Raw genomic sequence first — 26,848 nt, forward strand, 5'->3', positions numbered from 1 at the left:
GTCTGATCAGGCTCTGACCTATTTCCAAAAGCTTTCTTTCTCTCCGGGGGAAAAAGTTGTTTCTTCCATTTATATTCATTTGGGGTTTTATCCAATGCTCATTTACAGTGCCGGATTTACGCAGAAGCTAAACAAGCTATAGCTTAGGGCCCCACTCTCTCGGGGGCCCCCAAACAAATTAAAGGAAAAAACTGGGTGTACATTTCCAAACTATAAGATAAAAAAACTAATAAAATAAAACCTACATACAGCAACAGTGTTTTGTTTTGTGTTGTGTTGTGTACGCTCCTATGATGTAAGTAATAGGCCCCACCTGCTAGCCTGCTCCCTAAAATATCACTGGTTTGTATTTCACTATTAATATACTTCTTCTTAATTGTATTTCAGTTCAGCAACTACTTTGATAAAATACATATTTTGTTATGTGCAAATGGCTTTAGATAGGTCCATAAATTACCTTATAGCATATATTCAACACAAAAAACAGTGACAATTTGTTGTTGACAAAGGACAGCTGGACATATAAATGGCCCCGTTACCTTCAGTAGCTTAGGGCCTCATCAAACCTAAATCCAGCCCTGCTCATTTAAATGACACCCATTCATTCCAATGCATCTGCTCTGAGTTGGACCCTTAGATACATCACTGTAACCTTGGCTGCAAATAGTACAAATTCTAAGTATTGTAGCTTGGCAGGTAGAGCGCACACTTTGTGCTATAGGTCTTAAATATAGAATCAATGTTGATAATTGCACAAGGTAAACACACAAACAAATATAAACCAGATGTCTAAAATAGTATAGGAGAGCAATCCAAAAGCCATCTTGGCTCTCCTAAAGATTCTTAAATATTTCCTCTGCCTCCTTCATCCCCCTTGCCTGAGAACAGGTAGGCAGATTGCAATCCGGGGAGGCTCCTGAAGGAATTCCTCTCCTATATCTATTAACCTCCTTTGTATGAATTGTCATTGTTTGCCCAGATGCTCTGCACTGAGGAATGTCTGATGCATAGCTGTCAACTTTCAGATTTGAAAATAAGGGACCAGCAGCCTCACCTGTCCCGGAGACAGACTACGGGATATCTAACAATCCGGGATAGCAGAGGGAAGCAGCCGGAAACAGCGCTGGAATAAGGGAATTTCCCACAAAAAAAGGGAAGGTTGACAGCTATGGTCTGATGGGCAACGTGATGGGTCTTATCAAATGCTAATGTTTTGTGTAAACTGTGTTTGGAACTATGTAAAACTTGCTAAATCCCCGGGAATATCACCCCTTGTCCTGCCTGAGCCACAGTAACCCCACCTTACATTTGATCTAATTTCTGACTGTTTGTAGAGGGGTTTTCCTTCTCCAATTTGGTGGTTCAGAATAAATTCTATTTGGCTCTTCCTATAACACCAAAATGCAAACCCTTAGGGACGCGGGTGGCGCTGTGGGTAAATCTTCAGCGCCTAGGGCTTGCCGATCGCATGGTCGGCGGTTCGAATCCCCGCCGCGGGGTGAGCTCCCTTCTGCGGTCCCAGCTCCTGCCCACCTAGCAGTTCGAAAGCACCCCTAAAAGTGCAAGTAGATAAATAGGTACCGCTTTCTAGTGGGAAGGTAAACGGCGTTTCCGTGTGCTGCGCTGGTGCCGGCTCGCCAGAGTAGCTTCGTCACGCTGGCCACGTGACCCGAAAGTGTCTCCAGACAGCGCTGGCCCCCGGCCTCTTAAGTGAGATGGGCACACAACCCTAGAGTCGGACACGACTGGCCCATACAGGCAGGGGTACCTTTACCTTTATAACACCAAAATGCAAACCCTTAAAAGAGATGATTCTTTTCATTCTGGGTCTCTCTTGCCTCCTTTGCTGGGTGGTAGTGGGGAACTCTGTTGCAACAGAAAAATAAAGACCTACCTTGCTTTCACCGCATCCTGCCTCCATCTCAGACCAACCATGGACTTAGGGGACTCAGTCCCTTGGGGAGTTGGGCAGCAAAAGCCAAGCACCCCTATTTTTCTCTAATACAGTGGTGCCCCGCAAGACAAATGCCTCACAAGACGAAAAACTCGCTAGACGAAAGGGTTTTTCGTTTTTTGAGCTGCTTCGCAAGACGAATTTCCCTATGGGCTTGCTTCGCAAGACGAAACGTCTTGCAAGTTCTTGCGAGTTTGTTTCCTTTTTCTTAAAGCCGCTAAGCCATTAATAGCCGCTAAGCCGCTAATAGCCGTGCTTCGCAAGATGAAAAAACCGCAAGACGAAGAGACTCGCGGAACGGATTAATTTCGTCTTGCGAGGCACCACTGTATTTGCATGCAGAAGGTCTCAGATTACATTCCCAGGGTGGGCTAGGAAAAACATTTGCCTGAAATCCTGAAGAGGTGCCGCCAGTCAGTGTTGACGGTACTGGGCAAGGTAGACCAGTGGTATGACTAAGACAATTTGTTATGTTCTAAGTGTGATCTTATGCTTGTCTCCTCACAATCTTATTTCTGTGTATAGAGGATTGCAGTTTATAAGAAATCAAAAAGAATCTGGGTACAATCCATGTAAGCCCTGTTTACACCAGTGGTGATTACTGATAAGTAAGTAGGGGAGGGCGGGATATAAATAAAAAAAAAATTATTATTATTATTATTATTATTATTATTATTACATATTATAGGATTGAAGCTATAATGTATACTATATACAGTTAGCTACCTGGCCCCACTGACCTTAGAGTTGTTTACATCTTAGTAAAGCATGCGTAAGGTTGCTTTCAGATAAGTGTATGTCTGGAAGATTGCAGCTTCCAGAAATAAAAGAAAAATGGCTGCAATCTATATTCTGAGTTACCTGAAAATTACCCCTGCTTAACCTTCTGAGTAGACACGCAAAGGAATTGCTCTGTGTGTAAACTCACACTCTTAACACATTAAGTTGTACAGAAGGGAAACTTTTGCATGCTGAGAAAGACTGAAAGAAGGAAAAATGATATAATTATTAACCCAGAAATAGGAAACAAACAAAAGCAAATAGCACAAGATGGAAATTCAAGAGTAAATAAAGCTTCAGAGAAGTATCAAGGGAAAGCCACTAGAATATTTCAAGGTAAAGAGTTCCACAGAGAAGTAGCCACAAGAAAATAATTTCAGATATGAGAAATGGAGAGGTTTAAGCAGATTAATGCACTTCAAACATATACTGTAGGTGCATAATTTTCCAACCCCCATATAATTCTCTAACTTTCCACTGCCTCACTTTTACGCAGCCCCTTGCCATTTCAAATCCTCTGTAAATCTTCCTCCCAATTAAAATTATGTCTTTTCATTAGTGTCTTACATAGCCAACCACAGTTCTTATCTCCAGACACTAAACAAAGAAGTAATTGGAGGAGGAGGAAAGTAAATGTGAAGAAAAATAGGGAGAGGAGGAAATTGGGGGCAGGGGAACCATCCCTGCCCCCCCCCCGGGGTACAATGTGTCTTTGAACTCTGATGCCTTTTTTACTTTCCGCAATAAATGATAGGAGGGGTGTGTGTGTGTGTGTGTGTGTGTGTGTGTGTCCCAAGTGACAGAGGCCAGGGTGAAGAGGTGCATCTTTTACAGTGGACAGTATTAGAAGGGGTCTTTCTGGTCCAAGTCTAGTTTTAGGAGAGCAACATGAAGTTGTTCATCAGTGGTTAGCTTCTGGACAGCAGACTAAGCAGGCACACAGGTCACCTGGCCACAGTCTTCCCTACTATGGTGAGATGGACTGTATTTGTACAGTGGTACCTCGGGTTACAGACTCCGCTAACCCAGAAATAGTATCTCGGGTTAAGAACTTTACTTCAGGATAAGAACAGAAATCATGCAGTGGTGGCAGCAGGAGGCCCCATTATCTAAAGTGGTACCTCAGGTTAAGAACAGTTTCAAGTTAAGAATGGACCTCTGGAACGAATTAAGTTCTTAACCCAAGGTACCGCTGTATTTAAATTATAGTCATTTAATTAAAATGTGTGTATGTAATAAATAGGATTTTCCTGGATATTACCATGTATTTAAAGGCTGAATTGATGTCTTCCTGAAAAAAGTTCAACAACTGTAATGTATGAATTCATGTAAAACCAATAAAAAAAATTATTTAAAAAAAGACAAAAAACCCACCCAGGCTTGTCCTGGTTTTTTAAAATAGAATAAATTGTGCAAGTCTGATCTCTCTTTTTTGGTGACACACATGAAGACTAGTCTTAAACTACAGGGTGAGTCTTTTAAAGGACTCACCCTGTATATTGAACAATAGGCTATATAGCACTCTTGTGTATTATGCATTCAGTGTACTGTACTCCCACCACTGTTTTGGGATGCAGTGTATGTTATGTACTGAAGTTCTCACCTGGGCCAGCAGGGGGATACTGTAGATAGTTATGCAAATAAGGGATCGAAAGTGACGTTCAGTGATTGGATAGTTTTAGAAAATTGTTACAGTTATGTTGTACTGGAGCTCTATATAAGCAGGCTGACTGAACCCTTCAGTTCAGTTCTGTTCTGGCCTCTGAATAAACAAGAGCTGTTTGAAGAATCGCTGTGTTGTCTGATATGTTCACCCACAACCTAACAGTGTACACACAGCATTAGCCACAGTCCATATCTATCCAACATCTATATTGTCATTTCATGTGAAAGACTTTGTCAACCCGAATTGAGAAAAAGAATGAACTAGCTGTGTTTTAAACTGGCAATGCATACACAGCTGTACAGTATTCTGACAAGTCAGTGCCCAGATGCTTAGGAATAAATTCAGATGACTTTGTTGTAAGATTAATACGCTTCATATACACTCAGAGGACCTCTTATTCTTATCACTGCTTGACATCTTTTGCAAATGAACATTTGCATTCAGAACAGATTCTGGGACTCAACTCTAATGAGACGTGACTCAAGATAAGCCCAGGATGGAAAATAACAGTTCTGATCAATATGCCTTGATCAAATAAAATCATATACATTGTTAAGGTGGTAAAGAGCAATCAGAAACCAGAACCATCTCCAGTGTTAACTATAAAAAATATTTATTTGCAATAATAAAATGTGCAGCCCCTAAACCCAGGAGCCAGGAAGTTCTCCATTAACTATTTCCAATATTTTTATGAACAATAATCAAATGCTGGTGGAGGAAAAATCCCATTCAAAGACAGTATCCACAGAGGTGTTTGCAGAAAGTTTCCTTTTAGTAAAACACATTTAGTTATACTGTTCATTATACAAATCATTACAATAAAATAAGAATAATTCGGGATATATACAGATTCTTTTTCTGCTTTTCAGCTTTGCTTGTGCTGAAAATAAATAGGAATAGCTTTCCTTCATATAATATTTAACAGAGTGACAAGCTGCTCAATGCTACCTTTTGCCAGTATAAGCTAGTTCAGGACTGACCTAATTCAACTTATGACCATTTAACGACTTGGATAAAGCTCAACGTTTATTCATTACTCAATGCATGCATGAAGGTAAACATCATGAGCAAGACCAAATATTTTTTTAATAGCAAAACATACTGACTTCTGCCTTCTCCAGCTGTTCCCACTGTAATAAATATATGATTTTATTAATTAACTGTATCCTACCTGGATCCAGAGCAAAATTGTCTGAAGTGCAATATGAAACTTAAGCATTTATACAGCTGTCAAGCTGAAATTAACCCACTGGAGGACAGTTTGATGCATGGATGCATAACCCTGCGTAGCACTGAGGTCACATTTCCTGAGCTACAAGCAACAGCTGATCCGCATGTCTACATTGACATGTAATTAACATAATTTAGATGGCACTAAGCCACAAGTGAGCGATACGTTGCACTTCCCCCGGATGTCATTTGTTTAAACATAGGGAAAGCACTATAGAAAATTGTTTGAAGATAAGAAACTGAAATATTCAATGCCAATTTAAGTGCATGTCCAAAGAGTCCAGCAACAAGAATACTCTGGTTTTTTTAATATTTGATGGCACCATAGTTTAGCCCCAGCTGAAGGTGTGGTTCATTACCAAGAAGTTACAACACTTGTGAAAATCAATTAAATAGGTATCAGTTTTGGTTGTTTATTGGAAGCCCGGGAAACTGTTTTCAAACTTCAGTTTCTCCAGCTCTGTGTCTTCTGTGGCATTAAACTTTCACTAAGCAGCCAGTGCTGTATCTTAGCACCAGCTGAATCCTTCACTAAAGGTGACTAAAGGCTTGTTATTGTGCATTCTGATATTCAAAATCTGAATATCAGATTCAGATTCAGATTTACTAATCCTGAGTAAACCTTGTCGAATCATCAAACAAGATTTCAGGAAGTGCTGTTTTCACCTCTTGAATTCCAGGTGTTTTAAGTATTCCTGCTACCTTGAGAACCAGTCTATTAAAAGTGAAACGAGATTGTCAGGATTCTTGTTCAATACGTCAGGCAAAACCACTTGAGTAACTACATACACCCATTTCTGGTCTGATCTCATTCCAATTGTTGGAAATAAACAGGAACCAGAAGCCAAGAAGGTGTGTCTGCCTGATCTATAAATCCAGTGCAAATAATAAAAATAATTTTTTCAGGTAAATCATCTTGAAACACTTTAAATTTTCACATTTCATCTATTTAGTGCCTGCTAAACAGGCAAAATTGCTGTTATTATTTCCCTTTCCCTGCAGAGCATTTGATTATTGGTTAAATACATTGCACCTCTAAAACCAGGCGTGTAATACTAGACCCATCTGCAGGCTTCTTAGAGTTCCCCTGGGCAACCAGAGATAAAATACTGGCTTTGTACAGTGAAGCTCATTTGAGGACAGTGTTTATTGCTGTTACCTCACATGCAGAATATATATATATACAAAAAGCCTGAGGCCTTGCTTATCCAATTGCATCAAATGACATGGTTGGAAGACAACTTTCACATGTTCCATTTTTGTTCCGTCAACTAGATAGACAGAAGAACCAGTTTGTTTGTGGTAACATAAAGTAGTCTGCAGCCAAGAGCAGAATGAGACCAGCCTCATTCACACACAACACTAATCCAAACCATGCAACAAACTATAGGGAAAACCTTGGCCTCAGATTGTGGATAAGGAGGAAAAGACCTTAACCAAAATTCCAGGTTCGGTTGATGTGCTAAGCTGAGCATTAGTTTAGGTGCTTGTCATCCTGCATTGACATAAATAGCCAAGTGGCTCCAGTCTCCTCCTTAGCAACAGGTTTGCAATCGCATGCACCAACCAGGCCAGAGTGTAAATGTTAAGTTGTGGATGGACATATCAGTAAATAACCTCCTTTATGCTGCTTGCTAACTGACACCCCAAAGTTGTTTTCTATGAGACAGCCATGTTTCACCCATCATAAAGGCAATTGCCTCTCTAGGGATGCAAGGCTGTGCAGAGGACTCCCCATTTGAAAGACCAGCTTGTTGATGACCAAGCCATGGCCCTGTGCCAGAGAAAGCTCCAGGGGTTATGGGGCCCTTGGGCAATCCCGCTCCGTGGCAAAGCAAGGCAAGGCAAGGCAAGGCAAGGCAAGACAAGACAAGGCAGAGGTCAGCCTTGGTTGCAGGGCTAAGTGGAGGCCGGATACTAGCCAACCGGAGGCAGGACAAGTTGAGGAGAACATCAACTGCACTCTAGGAAGTGAAAAAGTGATGGCAAACCTGCAACATGCATTCAATACAGTCTTATACCACTTCTGACACCCATGTAGCTCTGGGGCAGGTCTCCTAACAACTCTCAGTACCCATAAGGATTCTTTGGCAGAAGCCATGGATGTTAAGGTGGCATAGGGAGTGCTTTACATTTAAGACTCTCCAAGAGTCTCCTACTGTGGTATGTAGCGGGAGAGCCTCTGGTCTCTGACTAGGGCCTCACTGGGGTCTTCTGAATCAGAAGAAAGCAATGCCACCTCCTCTGGCCAAAGGAACTCCGAACCCCTCAGGCTCATCAGGTAGCAGCACCTCTGGGACGTACCCTTCCCCCTTTTGGTTCAGAGTCCTTGACTTGCTCTCCTGAAGAGGAATCTGCTTTCCGGTCCCTGACACTGAGCCCCCTTCTCTGAGTTGGTCCAACTCCTCTTCAGTCCCTGTCATCACCACTTGCCTATTCATTTCCCCTCTCCCTCTGGGCCCGAAGCAGAAAACATCCCAGGGGCAACCGGAGTGTGATATTCCATCTTCATATCACTGCTTGTGTGGTAAAATGGGGTTGGGCAGTGTGCGAAAACAACAGAAAGGAAGAGGAGGAGTTGGACCAGCAGATGCAAGAGATGAGCTTTGTGCCACTGCTTTTCCCTGTGCCAAAAAGTAGCTATTCTACAATCATCATGAATTTGTTTTAGACCTTTTGAATTTGTACATGTTATCAAATATGCTAGAAGAATGGCAAACACCCAAAGGTCACACCTGTGCTTTCTGCCAAGGCTCCCAGTTCCACCTCTTCCCTTGAAAGGTCAAGCCCACTTTACAAGTGCCTGCACAAAATAACCCAGAAGCCTTGGGAGACCTTACACTGCCAACTCTGGATGAGAAAAATAAAAGGCTAATATTAGCATGTGTGAAGTCGTCATTCATCACATAACAATCCTTTCACAAGACAACTATGTTGCATAGAAACTGGGTGCAAAAGTCACATTGTGACAACTTTTCTGCCTCAAAAACGGTCAGGTAAATCAGCCCCATATGCTGTCACTGAACTTCACTGCCACAATCTGTGTACTCTATGAATAGGTGCTTAACATCAAAGAAAATGTAGAACTGTTTTGCCATAGGTGGAAATGGGGGCTGAGCTTTCTGATGGCATTGCCCACACGAACAAAACGAGCTTGTATTCCATTTAGGAAGAGGTATGTCCTGAATTTCCTACACGCAAATCACTTGTCGTAGGATTAATCTTATTGAAATGAATGTGATTATGTGGCTGAGTTGAAGACGACTCAAATGTTCTAGGTACATTTGTCCTGTAGTTTTGTGCAGTAACATTTTTTATTATCTGTGTCCGATGAACTGAAATGAAGTCCAAAGATGCTTATGCCATGAAAAAAATGGTGTTTTTTTTCTTTAAGGTCCCACAAGACTCTTTTCTTTTCTTTTCTTTCCCTTTTTGCTGCAATATATTAACAAGGCTACTCCTCTGGATATTGTTGATTATGTTAGTACCTGCTTTCTTTGAAAAATCACTCTCACTGTGCATCCTAAATGATACTCCCCAGTTGTAATTTCACTGTGATTGTTCATAATATGTTAATGGAATCCAGTTACTATTGATCTGGGGGGGGGGGACACACATCACAAATATCTATATTTTTTAGCTCCAAAGGCACTTCCAGGCTGTTGCTATTTTAAGTGGGGATTCGATCACATTAAAGTTGATTTGCAGTTCTTTCACAAACCTACTTTCCCCCTAAAACTGGACTTTTTGCAATAAGGAAAGTGATGGAGAAATGTACTGAAAGTGTGGGATAACAATTGCTTGGTCTCCCAGTGATATCTTTATATTATAAAAGAAAGAATTGAGGAGAGATTCCACTAGCTTCAGAAACATCTCTGGTCATCTTGCCCCAAATAGTAATTTTCTTGGCATGCTTGGGGAAATGTTTTTGCTCCCGTTACAACAGTGTCCCCTTATCAGATGCAGCCGAAAGGTGACATACACCCTTCTTAGGTGTTCACCAGCCAAGGAAGTGGAGACACAAAATCCACAACATCTTGGTCTGAGAGATGCTTCTGTTGTTGGATAGCAAGAAGGGTTCAGCTCTTACACCAGAGTGCCATTCTTACTGTCATACTTCAGTGTAGCCCGGGGGAAGTTGAGGGTGGCATATTCTGTAGTGTTCTGGGATTGGAAGGTCTTCACCTCTTCAGCTGAGCGCTCTCGTATTTTGCTGAAGACCTGGATGTCTGCGTAATGCACGCTGCTGTCGTCGCGCTTCATGCTCTTCGGCTTGCTCACGGTGGCATAGACTGGGAACTCAGACACGTCGTCATAAACTGGCCCAAGATCCATTCCCTTCAGAGAGAGAAAGGGGAAGAGATTGAGGAAGGCAAATCTCTCTGAAGCAAACTCAGCCCAATCAATGTTGGTGCATCAGGGGGGAAACCCATATGGCACCCCTGTTGTGTTATATTCACTCTGTATTTTTAATGTTAGTTTATAAGGGAAGGACCACAGGTCAGTGATGTGGCACCTGCTTTACATCAGAAGGTCTTAGGGTTAACCCACAGCATCCGCAGGTAGGACTGGAAGAGGCTCACAGTCTGGAACCCTAGAGAAGACTCCCAGTCAGTAAATGCAATACAATCGTACCTTGGAAGTTGAACGAAATTCGTTCCAGAAGTCCGTTTGACTTCCAAAACATTCGGAAACCAAAGCATGGCTTCTGATTGGCTGCAGGAAGCTCCTGCAGCCAATCGGAAGCTGTGGAAGCCCCGTTGGACATTTGGCTTCCAAAAATATTTTGAAAACAGAAAACTCACTTCCGGGTTTCGATGGTTTGGGAGCAGATTTGTTTGGGAGCCAAGGCATTTGAGAGCCAAGGTACGACTGTACTGGGCTAGGCAGACCAATGGCCTGACTCAGTTTATGGTAGCTTCCTATTCCTGTTTTAATGTTTTAAAGGGGTTTTTATTGTGTAGTTTAATTATGCATGCTCGTATTTTAATGTTAGGTGCAATGGGCTTTTATACAAGAGAGAACAGCCCAGAAACCGTTTTGGGCTTTAAACAATATATAAAATAATAAATAATTACATAGGGCACAATCCACTGGAAAAAAATTCTGCTCAAGCCCCACTGAACATAGGGGGCTGCCTTATACTGAGTTAGACCATTGGTCCATCTAGCTCAGTACAGTCAACACTGACTGACAGCAGCTTCCCTGGATGTCAGACAGGGATATTCTCAGCCTTCCTTAGAGACCTTGGGGATCGAACCTGGGACCTTCTGCATGCAAAGCAAGTGTTCTGTGACTGGGCTAGAAGAGAGCTGCTTGCGCTCCATTGATGAGAAAAGTCTGTCTTACTAGCACCAGGCAGAGTCTTACTAACATCAGAGCAAACACTTTCATTATTCCGGATTAATTACTCCAGAATATACATCAACCCATGGTTATGCTTTCACAATTATTGATGACTTCAGAATTGCAGTTAAACATACAGAAGTTGGAAGGGACCCCAAGGGTCGACTTGTCCAAACCCCAGCAATGCAGGAATCTCAGATAAAGCATCCATGAGATGTGGCCATCCACCCCCTGTGTAAAAACCTCCAAGGAAGGATGAATGCACCAAAGTAGATGCATTGTGTGTGTATGGTTAAAAATGGCCTGAATTGAGCACACTCACAAATTGACTAGGCTCATGAAGCTGCACTCACAGCACTGCAACTCATACGCCTGTGTGGCCTCTTGTGTGTATGAATTAGGGCCAAGAATGGCTGATCCAATAGGCACTACTTCAACTCAAAGTAACATGGCACTGAATCAGCAACATACTTTAGGAGCTTTTGCAATTGGTAGCAAAGTCTTTTCAGAGGCAGTTTTACCTTCTTGCTCTCTGGGTGCTGCTGGGTGCTTGACTTAATGATTCTTGTACCTGCGGAAGAAACAGCTGATATTTAGAGAAGCAACATACCTCATACTAAACAATGATAAAAAGGTAAATGTAAAGGTACCCCTGCCCGTACGGGCCAGTCGTGTCCGACTCTAGGGTTGTGCGCCCATCTCACTTAAGAGGCCGGGGGCCAGCGCTGTCCGAAGACACTTCCGGGTCACATGGCCAGCGTGACAAGCTGCATCTGGCGAGCCAGCGCAGCACACGGAAACGCCATTTACCTTCCCGCTAGTAAGCGGTCTCTATTTATCTACTTGCACCCGGGAGTGCTTTCGAACTGCTAGGTTGGCAGGCGCTGGGACCGAGCAGCGGGAGCGCACCCCGCCGCAGGGATTCGAACTGCCGACCTGATGATCGGCAAGTCCTAGGTGCTGGGGTTTTACCCACAGCATCACCCGCGCCAAACAATGATAGGAGAGGCTAAATTAGAACACGATGACTCCAGCAGAATCCTATTAATGTAAAAGTTCGTTTTTAAAACAGCAAGTTGCTAGACCCCATGAGTTTACAAACACCTCCAAAAATATGTAGGCACTGTGAGGTTTCCAGTAGGCTTGTGGAAATAGAATTATTCCATCCACCCAGGCACCAGGACGTTCTTCCTCAATATGTGTTCTGAAACAGCATCATCTCACAAATACAAATCCTTAATTGTTTTTGAGGGAGGAATGAGACCCCAGCCCCACTATAATTGCTGCAACCAAAACAAGCTAAAAAAAAGCTCAGCAGAAGAGTAAGATTCTGCTGGTAAAACACATGAAAATTAAGAGCAGGGGTGCAAAATCGTGTTGTCTGTATTGTCAGCCTCGGACTGTGGGCGCTCAAGTCAGAGCACCTGAGTCTCTTGTGTGTGAAAGTCAATAGGACTTCAGCTATTATTCAGTTATTTGAACACCAAAGAGATCCAGCGCTGAGAGTGAGCCCCCTTCACTGCGACCTTTGCTAATTTTTAACCCAGAGTGAACACATGACCTTCTCCCATGAGAAAGCCCAGATCCGTTCCTTTGGCAGAAAACTTCCCACGAAGCACTGGGGTACAGACGACCACAGTGGTTAGTGGCCATAGCAACATCTAGCAGAAGGAATGTAACAGTGGAGTTTTCCTTTCAAGTCCTCCAAGAAACCTAGGAACATTCTGTTTATTCCTCTCTGCTAACTTTGCTGTTTGTCAAGCGATGTGTTTTGCTAGGCCAGGGCCGCACTGGGCAGCCAGGTAGCAATTCCGTTTATTGTTCTTGGCTCCTGCTTGCTTTTAGGAAGGATGTTTTCAGCTCTAAGCCCAAAGTCTGAATTTGGATGTTTCTTTGTCTCCGTGTTGATGTACGCCTGGTGCACACATAACATTCTAGTTCTGAAAACACCCTGTTTCCAACTGCCCTTAAAGTATTACCCAATCCTGTCCCCGTTTTCTGTTGTTGTTGTTTCTTACCCACCCTTCACCATAAGGTCTCAAAATGGTTTACTGCAATTTTAAATTCAATATTACACACCCTCCAAGTGTCACTATTTTCCAGGGACAGTCCAGGATTTACAGAAACCATCCAGGTTTCTGATTTGATCCCAGAACTTCCCACTTTTCCTTAGGACGTCTCTATTTTCATCGGAGAAATGTTGGAGGGTATAGAGCTATGCAACCCCCCAAGCCAAGCTGATAAATAACTATACAACCTTTAGAGGACACCTGTATAGGGAAGGTTTTTTTAATTAAAAAAAGTTTAATGTTTTATTATGTTTTCATATATGTTGGAAGCTGCCCAGAGTGACTGGGGAACCCAGTCAGATGGGCAAGGTGTAATAAAATTATTATTACTATGGAATAGGATGTCCCTATTTTCCTCAGAGAAATGTTGGAGGGTATGATACTAAAAACAGTTTAGAACAAATTACAGTCACAGGAATAGGGTATATATATTTATGATCAGTGCGTCTTCAGCAGAAACTACATTTCATAACACCTACACACCGCTCGATTGTGAGGGGAAAAACCTCAAAGGGGTTTACAAAAAAGACAAAACAATTAAAATGAACGCTAAACATTTTAGCTTCTTAACATTGCAGCTGCTGCACTGTACTCTGGACTGCCAATAATCTATTTTTGGGCCATTCTGTTTTAGTAGCATATCATTAACACACACACACACACACACAAAGGCATTCTCCCTGCTTCATGTGGTTCTTGGATCAAATGGAGGGCAACCTATTGTACATTAATGCAGCACATAACAGTGTAGAGCAGTGTAGCCCAGGAACATGTGGCCCTGCATATATTTTTCGACGTTCCCAGGCAGTTGTCCCGTTGATCGCTAACAGAATCCCTTGAAACCAATAGGACTTGCTTCCAAGTAAACCTATTTAGAACTGTGGTGTGACTAGCTGAGTATTGCAGGGTTGGAGGGTGAAACACCCGGGATTGAGCTTAAAAAATCTGGTAAAGAAGCCACGTTCCAGGTCATTCCAGGTCTTGCATATAAAAAATGTTTGCAGAGGATTATTTACCTGGCTTTTCTTTTTTCCGCTTAAACGGCGAAGGGCAGTTCCTGAAATAAAAGAGACAGAGTTGCTTGAAATTCAGAGGGTCTTTAATCCTCTAATGGCACACTGATCAGTACTTGATAAAGATGTATTGATCCACAGCGTGCCACAAAATGCTGCAGAGTGGAATACTTCAATTTTCTGGTTCTCACCCCCATCTGTCAGTCAGCATTCCATGCCCACTGAGCATGCTCAGTCTTCGTTGGGTTTGTGAAAAGTGCTGGGACGAAAAGAAAACTGCTCAGAAACAGAGCTTTAAAACCCAGACCTGTGCCTAGAAATCGGCATGAAAGGAAGTCTGGATGAGACCTGACTGGGTATATGAGCCCTCGTCTCCCAGGTTTCAGTCTGATGCTCCAACCATTACACCACCCTGCCTCTCATTGGCTGTAACACGACTGGTGCTCTAGATTTCAGCATTGCCACCAGCAGAGGGGAGAGATACCACCTTGTTATATGGATAGCCAAAGAATGGAAAAATACCAGGGTGGGTTGGGGGACAGAGAGAAAGGAGGTGCGGCTGTGGGGAGCCTGTTGCTAAGATACCCGCCCAAAAACTCATTTTTCCATGGGAAGGGTTGGAAATGCCGAGAGCTCCTGGGCAGGGAGCCACAGCTGGCAGCTCTGCGACCTTCTTCAGAAACAAACACCCGGCTCTCGTAACATGCCTCCCCTCCTCCAGCCAGAAGCCATGGGCCAGCACGCAGACCGAATGCATTGTACAGTCAGCAGGCACACACTGGCTGGCTTATGGAAAGAGAAGAGAATGGACCCTGTTCAGTACAGGCCACCCCACCCGTCCTCTTCCCATAGCTGGACATTGTCCTTTGCTACCAGTGAGGACGCCTGCTCTCTTTCCCATGAATAAGAAAGTTGTTTCGCAGCTGGTTTTTTTTTTGCTTCCATGTGATCCAGTACTTGTTTGCCCTTTCTGTGCTTTTATGGAGCCTAAAACTAATGTTGAACTGGAGCATTTTGTTTCTTGTTTCCTGCCAGAGGTTCTTCCCCCAGGGCGGAGTTAGTGGTTAGATCAGCCACATGTTTTGGAATGCATCTCCCATAAGCCCTGGCCAGGATGATTTTGCTGGCTGATGGGAGTTGTAATCCACAAGCACAGTTACAATACGTCATGATCCCATAAGGCATGGTTCCTTGTAAAAGTTTGTTTCACATAATGGTTTGTTGCCAAAAAACAAAAACAAAAAAACAAACAACCCAGAGTTACTCTGCGTGGCTGAGTTCAAATGTCCAAACAAGCCATACTTTAGCCAAACAAATCAGGGCGTAGCGTCATGTCTGAAGCATACCAGCTCATTTACATGAGTAGGGCTGCCATACGTCCGGATTTTCCCGGACAATACCAGGATTTCAAAGGAGGAATTGACGTCCAGGGGAAATTTCTTGGATCTTAAGCAGCAATATATATTAAAAAATGAAATATGGCAACCCTAACCTGAGAGTAAGCTGCACCAAACTCAATGGGATTTGCTTCTGAATAAATATGCATAGGATTCCACTCAGAGTGGTATCCATTGGGTGGTGGTATCCATTGGGACTGATAGGGCGAAAGGCAGAGAGGCCAATATAGGCAGAGCCAGAACTAATGACAGACAGAGCCAACTAATTCTGGTTTTGCCCCCATCCTCTTCCCTGCTGACATCTACAAGGACAGCACTGGAACTCAGGGGGAAGAAACTGGCTGGCAATGACTTCCTGCTAGACAAGTAGGCAGGCAAGGGCTGGCTGAGGATGGACTGAGGTTGGTGGGGCAGTACCCCATTCATTCACCCGAAAGGACTGCACTGCAGATAAAATCCATTCTGCCTCATTTTCCAAAGTGTTTTCCTTCCCTGCTGCAGGTCCAGAGACTTTTTCAGCAGGGGGCCGGCCCATTGTCCCTAGACCTTGTGGGGGGCCAGGCTATATTTTGGAAAAAAGAATTCCTATGCCCCACAAATAGCCCAGAGATGCATTTTAAATAAAAGGGCACATTCTACAAACACGCTGATTCCTGGACCGTCCGCAGGCCGGATTTAGAGGGCTATTGGGCTGGATCCGGCCCCCGGGCTTTAGTTTGCTTACCCATGACTTACGCTATCTTCTTGTAATGCAAAGAGCAGGAGGACCATCATGAAAGACCCACAACTCTACTGGCCATCTTTCCACTCCGGCACCAACTTGTTCATTTCTCTGTTCTGCCAAGGCCTGGGCAGTGCAATTAAAATAGCTCTGCTTTAAATATAATCATTGGCACCCTAAGCATGTTTCCTAAGAAATACAAGGCCCCTGTATCATTTTTCAGAGCTGCTTTTGTCTTGTATTGGTTGGCAGAGAGGAGGGGTGTTTTAACAAGCTGCCCCACAGGCGTTGGCTATTCTGAGGCTGTCTGCGGGCTAATCCCCGGCTCGTCCGTCCAAAGGCATCTCCGAGCTTCTGCTGGATCAGACAGAATTAGAATGGACAAGGATGGGAGAGAAGTCTACAGCAATGAGGCTGCTCCCTCTCTCTAAACCAAATACAAAATGTTCCTGAAAAATCTTGCCCTTTGAGTCTTAAGCCCTAACCCTCACAAACCACTTTTTCCCACAGCTACGCAGAACTACTTGATCACAGTTGTCCATGTATTGGTAACCTGCAGGCTGGATTACCGCAATGTGCTCTGTGTGGGGCTACCCTTGAGCCTGGTCCAGGGGGATGCCGCTGCTTTAAAACCAAGCAGCTAGGCTGCTTGTTGGGACAAACTTCCACCAGCAAATACCACCTTGTCTATTGGCTACCAACCTGCTATGAGGGCTAAGCTCAAGGTTTAGGTATAGTGGACGCTCAGGTTGCAAACGTGATCCGTGCGGGAGGCACGTTCGCAACCTGCAGCGCCGTGTCTGCGCACGAGTGGGGCACGATTTGGTGTTTCTGCGCATGCGCGAGTGCCAAAACCCGGAAGTAACCCATTCCGGTACTTCTGGGTTCGGCGCTGTGCGCAACCTGAAAACGCACAACCTGAAGCATCTGTAACCTGAGGTATGACTGTCCTAACATGTAAGGCCGTGTACAGTTTGGGGTCAGGTTATTTGAGAAGCCGTCTTAACCCTTACCTACCCAGTAGTGATAGGTCATTGCATTCTGCAGAAGAGATTATCCCCCCCAAAATATCAGAGGACCACTCAATACTATTTTTCTAGAAAAAGAGGCGCCGGAACTCATCATGAATACCTTCCTTGTTCTCTTATACAGTAACGGCAATGGTGTCCACCTGACACTTGCCAGAATCAAGTTCCAGCCAGTTCTGGCTGGGGGGAAACTTGCCCTGAGCCCACTTCACAGCAACTCAGGTTGGGACTGCCCCTGTTTTGTGGAACAGCATCTCTTAAGATACGACAGGCGCCTGCTATCAGTCCTTTTCAGAAATAAACGGAAGACGTGTTTGTTTCTATACGTTTTTCCAGTTGGGTGAAATGGTCTCTGGCCTCAGGTGTTTATTCTGTGTTCTTTCTAAACCTGTATTACATTGTGCTTTCTCTACTTTTTTAAAAAATAAAATGCTTAAGGTATTTTTATTGTATGTTTGCAAATCACCTTGAGCCTCATGGGAAATGCAATTCATAAACAAAATAGATAAGCGATTACAACCTCCAGCTGTTTCCACTATGCAAACATGGTGCAAAGTTCCTTTTGTACAATCAACAGCATTTCTCCATCTCTTGCGCTAAATTTCCATGCTGCACTCTAGCTACTCCAGGGCCTTGTCAAAAAATATTAATATTCTGCAACTCAGCTGGGGGTGGGGGCTAGATTCAGCCCCTCTTTCCTCCATCTAGCTGCTTATTAAGTGGGATAGTAATCTCCACTGGTTGCTTGTATCTCATAACTTTACATGTCCTGGAATGCAATTTTCCTTCTTCATGGGATTTTGACAAATAGAGAGATAAACTTAGGTCCTATGGAAATCAATGGGACAGGTTAATAATGGCATAAATAAAGCCCCATTGTTTCAATAAAAACTAAGTGCAACCAACTTCTTACTTGGATTTAGCTCACTGTTATTTCAAATCACCAGCTCAATTAATTATGATACCACTTCAGTCCATTAGAAGTTTTTGAATCAATTAATCTAACTGATCAAATGCACACTCCAGCCCTAATGGCAATAGATGCTGAAGAACTCTGAGCACTCTTAAAATGCTACATAAATGTTAAGTATAATTATTACTCCTACTGCATTATCTGTGGAAGAGAGTGGCACTGTTAAGCAGAAATTATGTTTCAGCCAGCTTGCCTTGTACGGCTCAGTTAAAGATATGGGAAACTCACATTCTGATTCATTTGTTGTTGTTTGCTGTTTAGTCATTTAGTTGTGTCTGACTCTTTGTGACCCCCATGGACCAGAGCACACCAGGCACTCCTGTCTTCCACTGCCTCCCGCAGCTTGGTCAAAACTCATGTTAGTAGCTCTGATTAATTTACACTTACTTATAAACACACACACACAAGCATCCTTTTCTCCTTCAGGGTAGCTCTGCCACTCTTTGTGCAATTCAGAAAACCAGCAAAATGGGGGCTTTGATCAGGGGTGGAGAGGTGGGGAGTGAGAGCACAACTAGCAACCCTGTTTGCAAAATATTTCCTCCCGCTGAGTAAAACACCCTGCTCAGGTGGGACAAAAGAGCAGTGAAGAAGACCCCTTTGTGCAGGCAAGACACAAAGCCTTGGAGTCCCACTTGACTCCACCAGAAGCACTTCAAAGTGGCAGCAATTCAGTCAAATGGGGCTTTTGAAGCAGGGCCTGATTTAGATGAAGAGAGGCCCTAGGCTATTCCACTTGTGAGGCCCCTCCGAACCCTCCACCCTCACAGCTAGAAGAAAATGGAAGAGTGTTATAAACAAATTTGAGCGGAGACAAGGATGATGACGGGTATTTAAAATTCTACAATTCACAATTTCTCCTCCAGAGGACATAAGATATTATTGTTAAATACCATGGTGATTTTTAAAAATGCATAAAATTAACACTGAAAAACTTTTGCAATAACTGAACTTTGTAAACCTTTTGTGGCCTGGGCAGGCCTGGAACTAGTTCCCATGTCTTGTTCCTCTCTAAGGAATCACGTTCAGCCTTCATGGCATTTAACCACGGCTCAGCATCCTCTGAGGTTAAACTTTGGACCTCTTGGAAGCTTGAAGGTTCCCAAACTTTCTCTGAGTTACTAACAACAGCTGTATCTGCTATGGCTGTTTTAGCAAACTCTCCAGCATACCTTTTGGGTGGTTTACCCTTTGTCACCCTTTCAGATCTGCATACTATACACCAGTCTTCCATGTCAGGCTTCTCCTCTTTAGGAGAACGCTGGGCAGGCCACAGGCCTGGGCAGGCTGGGCTGTCCTCTTATATACCTGCTGGGATTGACAAGGCATCTGACCCTCACCTGAATCTCATAGCTCTCCTGTAGCTGCCTCTGATTAGTTATCATGTAACTCTTCGGGGAAATAATTAGCATCACACGTCATGTGCATGGAAGTTGCCGAACCAATTAACCAGCTAGAAGGATTACTGTTAATAGCACCAGTTTTCCTATAACTTGATATTGCTGGATAGTTTTGATGAACTGCAAAAGCATTTTTAGTTTGTTTTCTGTTGCCACCCTGGAACTTTTCTTTATTGTGCCACTTTGTTTTGTACGATTCCTTGCAAATGAAGGAAAACAACTTTTCTGCTTGTATATGTTGATAATATAATTTTGGTGACTAAGGACAAACAAGATTGTACAAAAACAAGACTGGGTGCAGGCCTGGCCAGGATATAGGTGTCCTGACTGTGACAAAGGTGACCTGTGTGCTTGCTTGATTAACAGCTGTTGGGAACTTCAAGGTACCTGCTCTCCCTTCTTATGGTCTTTGTACTGGACCTGGAGACTCCAATAGAGAGCATTCCATGTCAAGAAGGAGGGCAAGTGGGCACTCTATCAAATGTCAAGACAGGAGTTACACTGAGCAGGGCCTTTTCACTGGTGGTGCCCGTTGTATGGCTTGCTCTTCCCAGGCCTGCTCTCTTTTGGCCAGTATTTTGGAGCTTTATAATTTAGGAAGACTTTGGAAGAACTGGTTGACAAGTCTTATCAGTTGCTGATGTATGAGCAGATTTTATTTGCTGCTATTCTGGGCTTCTGGTGCACCAGGGTTTACACCAGCATAATAGAGTTGGCCAGGATGCCAGAAGGGATACAATTTATGAGCTTTCTCCATTATCTGCACAGCAGGGGGTGTTCAGTCAACAGTGCAAAGGCTGAGCTGAAGCATTCCCTGCTGGTTACCTGCTTTCAGCAATAGGGGTCGCTGTTTGGTAGTACCCAATTGGTTAGCTGTCAGATTCTAGAGCTCCCTATTGGTGGCTCTGTATTCACAAAATACAGAGTCCATTCATAAAACACTGTGTTCAGTCATAAAGCAGCAACATAAATCTCCATTGCTACATATTGGGTGTATATTTCAGCAGTTGAACTTACAGGTTTATGGCCATGCTGTAGTGTAGTGCTTATGCAACTGTGAATAAAAGGTGGCTGAGGTCATTGTCTCAGGGTTGGGGGGGGAAGAGGTGCCAAAACTGATTTCCAATATGTGCCCCCTCTTATTTCCATAACAAGTCCTTAAGTCTATACTCTGAATGGCGACACCAGGGACCTAGAAGGTGCAGGGCTTGTCCGTCCAACCCCTGCACAGTCTCATCAGGGCTGACCTTAAGGCAGTTGGAGCAATTGGGCCAAATTGGGCCCTGTGTGCTGCTCCTAAGGGGGCCCCTGCACCAGGGCAATCTAGATGGATTTTATTTATATCTATAAGATTTTGCAGACTTTGGCTGTGAACTGGGGCCCTACAAGAAAGAAAAATTCAAGTTGCGCCCCACTGCTTCAAATTAGGCCCCACTGGCCAGCCCTGAGTCTAATAGTTGCTGGGCCTTAGTTGCCCTGCCCTTGCATGAAGTCTTGGGTTTACACTTCTGGGAGAGGGGAGACAGCTGCACTGGGGAGCGGGCAGGCTGGCAAGGCCCCCTAGATTTAGAGGCCCTAGGCTCAAGCCTACTTAGCCTATACATAAATCCGGCACTGGTGGGGAGACGAAGGGCCCACCCACACTTTCAAAACCTGGGTCCAAGAAGTTGTGTGTTTGTGTGCTTCTGCTGCTTTCCTCAGTAAAGTCGACTGTTTACTGCTGAATCGGAACAAACGTAAATCCACAGAAAACCCAATTGACATTTGCTCTGATTCAGCGATTGAATATCAGATTTTACTGGGGAAAGTGGTGGGGCCAAAAGACCCCCCCCCCAAAAAAAAAAAACCTTCTCAGACCTGAAATCACTTTCAAGGGAGAAATGAAAGTATAGATGGGGTCCTGAATGTAGCAAGAGCTCCAGGGAACACTGAGTTCCAAGATTCCCACCAAAGCACCTTTCTGTTGAAAGATTTCAGGCAGAAAGAGCAACAGGAGCCATTGTGGACTGGAGTCTGCAAAATCATGGGGGGGGGGATACCTTGCAATCTAGGAGCAATTTTTAAAAAGTCAGTTTCTAGTCCTCATTACTTATGGAGATAGAGGGAGAAACTCAGAGGCATGATTCTGCTTAAACTGCTCTCTAAGAGAGACATTTGTTCCTGCTTTCTAGTGTTCTGGCCCACACGTTCAAAAACTGTAAAACAACCGACAAGCACATTACTTGTTTTTAGAACGGCATTTGCGCCATATGTTGAAAGCACTCTTATACCATTTTAAGTGTCACAGCTTCCTCCAAAGAATTCTGGGAACTGTAGTTTATTAAGGCTCTCCTAACTCTTTAAGTACCCAGTAGATATGTTTAAAACAAAGCTAAAACAAACCAGATACTCATGACAAAAGCCCATTTTTCCAGCTGTGTTGCCATTCATAAAGAACACAATCAAATTTTTGATGGAGATGCTCAGCAGGAGTCTGAAATGTCTTCTCAAGCCTAGCAGACCAGGCCAAAATATCTGAATCCCAGCTGCTAGGAATCACAAGTGAGGATTCAGGTCCAGCTTGTAGGCTTCCATTTTGAGCATCTGCTTGGCCACTGTGAGAACAAGATCCTGAGCTGTGATGAGACTTTGGTCTGACCCAGCAGGCCAGGCTCCTCTTAGGTTCTATTCAGAACCACCTGAACAGAAAACGTTGTCCTTAACCTCAGGAACAGGGTTGGGGAACCTGTGGCTTGCCAAAAGCTGTTGGACTCCCAAGTTTCAACATCCCTGACCATTGGCTATATTGGCTTGGGCTGATGGGAAACAAGGCACCATTCACAGTGTTATGTACTGAAGTTCTCACCCTGGGCCAGCAGGGGGATACCGTAGATAGTTTTCACTCAGGTCCACATATGCAAATAAGGGATCGAAAGTGACATTCAGTGATTGGGTAGTTACAGAAAATGGTTACTGTTGCGTTCTAGTGGAGCTCTATATAAGCAGGCTAGCTGAACCCTTCAGTTCAGTTCTGGCCTGTGAATAAACAAGAGCTGTTTGAAGAATCGCTGTGTCGTCTGATATGTTCACCCACAACTTAACACACAGGTTCCCCAGCCTTGCCCAAGGGGGATTCCCAGATTGCTAGCAGCCCTGTATAGGGAAGCTTTCTAAGGTGTAATGTTTTATTATGTTTTTATATACGTATGTTGGAAGCTGCCCAGAGCGGCTGGGGCAAACCAGCCAGATGGGTGGGATACAAATAATAAAATTATTAATTATTATTACTATTACTATTATTATTATTATTATTATTATTATTATTATTATTATTATTATTATTATTTATTTATTTATTATCTGTTCTGCAGTTATCCAGCATGTGCTTTTGCTGACCCACCCACCACCATTCCATTTCCCACTTGCAGTCAAGAGAAGCCCTTTCTCTTTGTGATGTTGATCTCATCTTCACATTCACAGAAGGGATGGGTGAATCTGATCTGGGGTTTTTCCCTTTTAATTTTCCCCTGTTGCCCCAAACTGGCTTTGAAAAGCCCTGCACAGAGGTCACAGCTATGCCATACATTTAAAGCACATATGGCTTCTGCCAAATAGTCCTGGGAACTGTAGCTTAACACCTACACCCACGAAGCAATGATTCCCCACCATGCTGAACAAATTACGGTTCCCAGGATTCTTTGGAAGAAGCCACCTCCTTTAAATTTGTGGCGGGGATGGCTCCACAAGCATCTGTGAGAAGTTGGACTCCTCACAGCAGAGGCTCAGGGAGCCAGTGTGGTGTAGTGGTTAAGAGCCATAGACTTGTAATCTGGGGAACCAGGTTCGTGTCTCCGCTCCTCCACATGTAGCTGCTGGGTGACCTTGGGCCAGTCACACTTCTTTGAAGTCTCTCAGCCTCACTCACCTCACAGAGTGTTTGTTGCGGGGGAGGAAGGGAAAGGAGATTGTTAGCTGCTTTGAGACTCCTTCGGGTAGTGATAAAGCGGGATATCAAATCCGAACTCCTCCTCCTCCTCCTCCTCCTCCTCCTCCTCCTCCTCCTCCTCCTCCTCCTCCTCCTCTTCTTCTTCTTCTTCTTCTTCTTCTTCTTCTTCTTCTTCTCATTTGATAGGTGCCCGCAGACCAGTGGTTTGGTGGTAATCAAATTCTGAAAGGCTCCCTGTTTGCTTGTATGTGTGCTGGAAGTTGCGTGTGTCAAACCAGATATCCCAGGTGAGAACATCGGGTGTGTGTGTGTATGATTTTCTAGAAATTAAGGCCCAAGCTGAAAATCCGCCAACAAATCTAGACAACTTTTCACCAGGAAATAACTCTGCAGTTCTCTCTCCACTAGATGATGCTATTTCTCTGTTTGACCACAAACCATTAGCGTCACAGCAAAACCGAAAATCAATACTTCTGTTTCACAGTGAGCCTTCTCTCCTCTTGCTCAAAGCAGTCTTTCAGACAGTGGCCACACCACAGACTGGGCTCTCCCCACCCACACTCCCAATGTAGGAGATCCTTCCACCTGCCATAAAAGGAATCTGCTTCTTTCTGCTGCTGCTTCTATTACTGTATTTACTCGTATCAAATGCTCACCCTTTTTTGCCCAAATTACCTTGCGAAAATTGAGGTGCGCATTAGATTTGATGGCGCATTAGACTCAAGTAAATACGGGATATAGGAGGCAAAATAAATGGGGAATCCTAGGGAGATTCCGCCCCAGAATGGAAGGACTATAGCTCAGTAGAACAGCATCTGCTTTGCATGTCAAAGGTCCTAGTTTCAATCCCCAGTGGTATGTCCAGGTAGGGCTGAGAGAGACCCCCTTCTTGAAGCACTGGAGAGCTGCTGCCAGTCAGTGTAGACAATATTGAATTGGATGGACCAAAAGGCAGCTTCATATGTTGCTAGATCACACCATACTACTCTCATTTGGGACTCCAAATGTAGGCTGAAGGAATTTTTGGCATCCTGAGCTTAGGTTCTCAAATGCCTAAATAGTGGTTAAAAGGTAAAGGTAAAGGGACCCCTGACCATTAGGTCCAGTGGTGACCGACTCTGTGGCTGCGGTGCTCATCTCACTTTATTGGCCGAGGGAGCAGGTGTACAGTTTCCGGGTCATATGGCCAGCATGACTAAGCCGCTTCTGGCGTACCAGAGCAGCGCACGGAAACGCCGTTTACCTTCTAGCCAGAGCGGTACCTACTTATCTACTTTCACTTTGACGTGCTTTCGAACTGCTAGGTTGGCAGGAGCAGGGACCGAGCAACGGGAGCTCACCCCGTCGCAGGGATTCGAACTGCTGACCTTCTGATCGGCAAGTCCTAGGCTTTGTGGTTTAACCCACAGCGCCACCCGCATCCCCATAAATAGTGGTTGGAACCCCCTAAAAGAGAATGGCTGAGTGACAACCGGGATGTTCCTAGATTGAAAGTCGCCCAAAGTCAATGGCGTTAGGCACAGCACTCTTTCCTAGCCTCACCACCTCATCTGCAATATACAGAAAAGAATGGATTTCTTTTCTATAATTAAACTGTTTTCTGGTTGTTGTTCCATACTTTCTCCAAGGAGTCCCCAGTGCACATTAACGCACTGGGTTCTCAAGTGGCCATCGATCCAACAAGGATTGCCAACTGACCCCCCACCCTTGGTCAGCTCTTACGTTTTTAACTGTTGCCTGATATATAGAAACCAAAGAGCAAAGTTTTTTCTCAGCATGGAGATAATAAACACAACTGCCTATTAAAGGCAAGACAAAACTGCTGCTAAGGGAACAGGAGCGGCAACAGGTGGGAAAAGTTGGCAGCCTGCTAGCCCTCCTCTGAGTGGTTAATCTCTAAAAGGGGCGGTGCTAGCACTCCAGCCTGCCCATCAAACTTATACACATTGACCTCCTATAATCTAGTACAGGGATGGGGAACCTGCAGCCGTCCATCAGCCGCATCAGCTAGCACAGCCAATGGCTGGGGATGATGGGAGTTGTAGTCCACCAACATCTGGAGAATTACAGGTTCCCGCCCACCCCCCAGCCAACCTGGTATGTATGGGCTAGTGGCAGCTCTCATTGGGACAGGCAGCACACCCTGTACTTGCTCAGCAAATAAGTCTCAGGGTTTTGACAATGAATTAGCTTCTGCGTCAGGCTGAGCTCCACTGACACCTGTCTCCAGTTAAGCTCTGCCTCCTTTGGAGAAGTGGAAGCCGCTCCAGGAGGATCTCTCTGTATCTTGCCTGCAACAGCATTTAAGGCAGATCAGGAGACGGGCAGGCTCTTCCTGTGGATGTGAAACCTGGAAGGCATCCATCCTTCCCCTAGTCGATACTAGGTGCTGCCCGGGTGGCTCTGCTTCCAACCACGGGGCTGAGGACGATGGTGGTGGCACCAGCTAGAAGAACCAGCCAAGCTCTCCAGACCCGGCAGGGAAACACCACCTCTCCCTCTCTTTACCACGACACAGCTGGCAAAGCTGGTCTTCGTCGTAGCCCTGGGCTGCCCCCAAGAAGCGCTCCCTCCCTCTTTGCCAACTCCCAAGCAGCGAGCCAGCCCCAGTTAACTCACCAGACACAGCAGCAGCACTGGTTGCCCATTTCGCTCTCTGGAGGGAGAAATCTTGCCTTTCTGGAGAGGAGAACCTCACTGGAGCACAGGGCGCCCGCATTTCCTGGTTCCCTGTTCAGCCCCTGGCAGATCCAATCCAAGGGAGTGTCTGGATCATGGACGTGTCAGGTTTCTCCCTCCATCGAGGAAGGCAAAGCTGTGTGTGCCATCTACTGGACAGAAGATCTCCCGAAGGCAGCAGCGTCTGCTGCTGTCGCTGCTCCTCTCCCAGCTTCTCGGCTTCCCCCCTTGACTCTCTGCCTTGCTGGCTTTGGAGTGTGTGGCAGCTTGAGTTACAGGAGTTAGATGCACAATGGCTTTTGGGCTCCTCACATCCGCTCGGAGCATCATGCCCAGGACATTCCAGGTGAGGAATCTGGCATGCGCACACAGAAGGAATCATATCCATATGGACGGATGCATAGATTTTGATTTTGAAAAATATTTCCAAACTTCCAGTGGGGTGAGGAGCCGTCTTGCCCGTGGTTGCAGGCTTGTCTTATTCTCCTGCAACATTTTGCTCCGAAAAAGCCCACCTGAAGATCATGAGCCCGACTTACTGGCCCGACATCAGTGGCAGACTTTAGGCTTTAAAATTTCAGCAGTAAAATTGGTGCAACACCAAAATTCAGTGTGGGTGACCCAGTCATGCTCCCCTAAGTCTGCTTCTGCCAACATCCTCCCTTCT

The 26,848-nt window shown here is 44.6% G+C and overlaps 1 protein-coding gene across 1 annotated transcript; it reads right to left on the reverse strand.

Annotated features, from left to right (window-relative positions):
- Window positions 1-4,996: 4,996 nt before the first annotated feature.
- Window positions 4,997-26,497, reverse strand: LOC310696078 (uncharacterized protein C11orf52 homolog). Its single transcript, XM_083481246.1, has 4 exons — window positions 26,122-26,497; window positions 14,062-14,102; window positions 11,498-11,547; window positions 4,997-9,968 (listed from the first exon to the last, which is right to left on the reverse strand). The coding sequence occupies exons 1-4, from the start codon at window positions 26,148-26,150 to the stop codon at window positions 9,717-9,719; spliced, it is 372 nt and encodes a 123-aa protein (XP_083337372.1). The 5' UTR covers window positions 26,151-26,497; the 3' UTR covers window positions 4,997-9,716.
- Window positions 26,498-26,848: the final 351 nt, after the last annotated feature.

Source organism: Podarcis liolepis (genome assembly GCF_965112155.1).
Source record: "Podarcis liolepis genome assembly, chromosome: 16".
Taxonomy (NCBI): domain Eukaryota; kingdom Metazoa; phylum Chordata; class Lepidosauria; order Squamata; family Lacertidae; genus Podarcis; species Podarcis liolepis.

Excerpts from the sequence above, each read along its gene's own strand:
- LOC310696078 (XM_083481246.1), bottom strand. The coding sequence starts at position 26,150 with ATGGGCAACCAGTGCTGCTGCTGTGTCTG. Across the intron at positions 14,103-26,121 it reads CAGTGCTGCTGCTGTGTCTG|GAACTGCCCTTCGCCGTTTA; the intron begins GTGAGTTAACTG and ends CTTTTATTTCAG. Across the intron at positions 11,548-14,061 it reads GCGGAAAAAAGAAAAGCCAG|GTACAAGAATCATTAAGTCA; the intron begins GTAAATAATCCT and ends TTTCTTCCGCAG.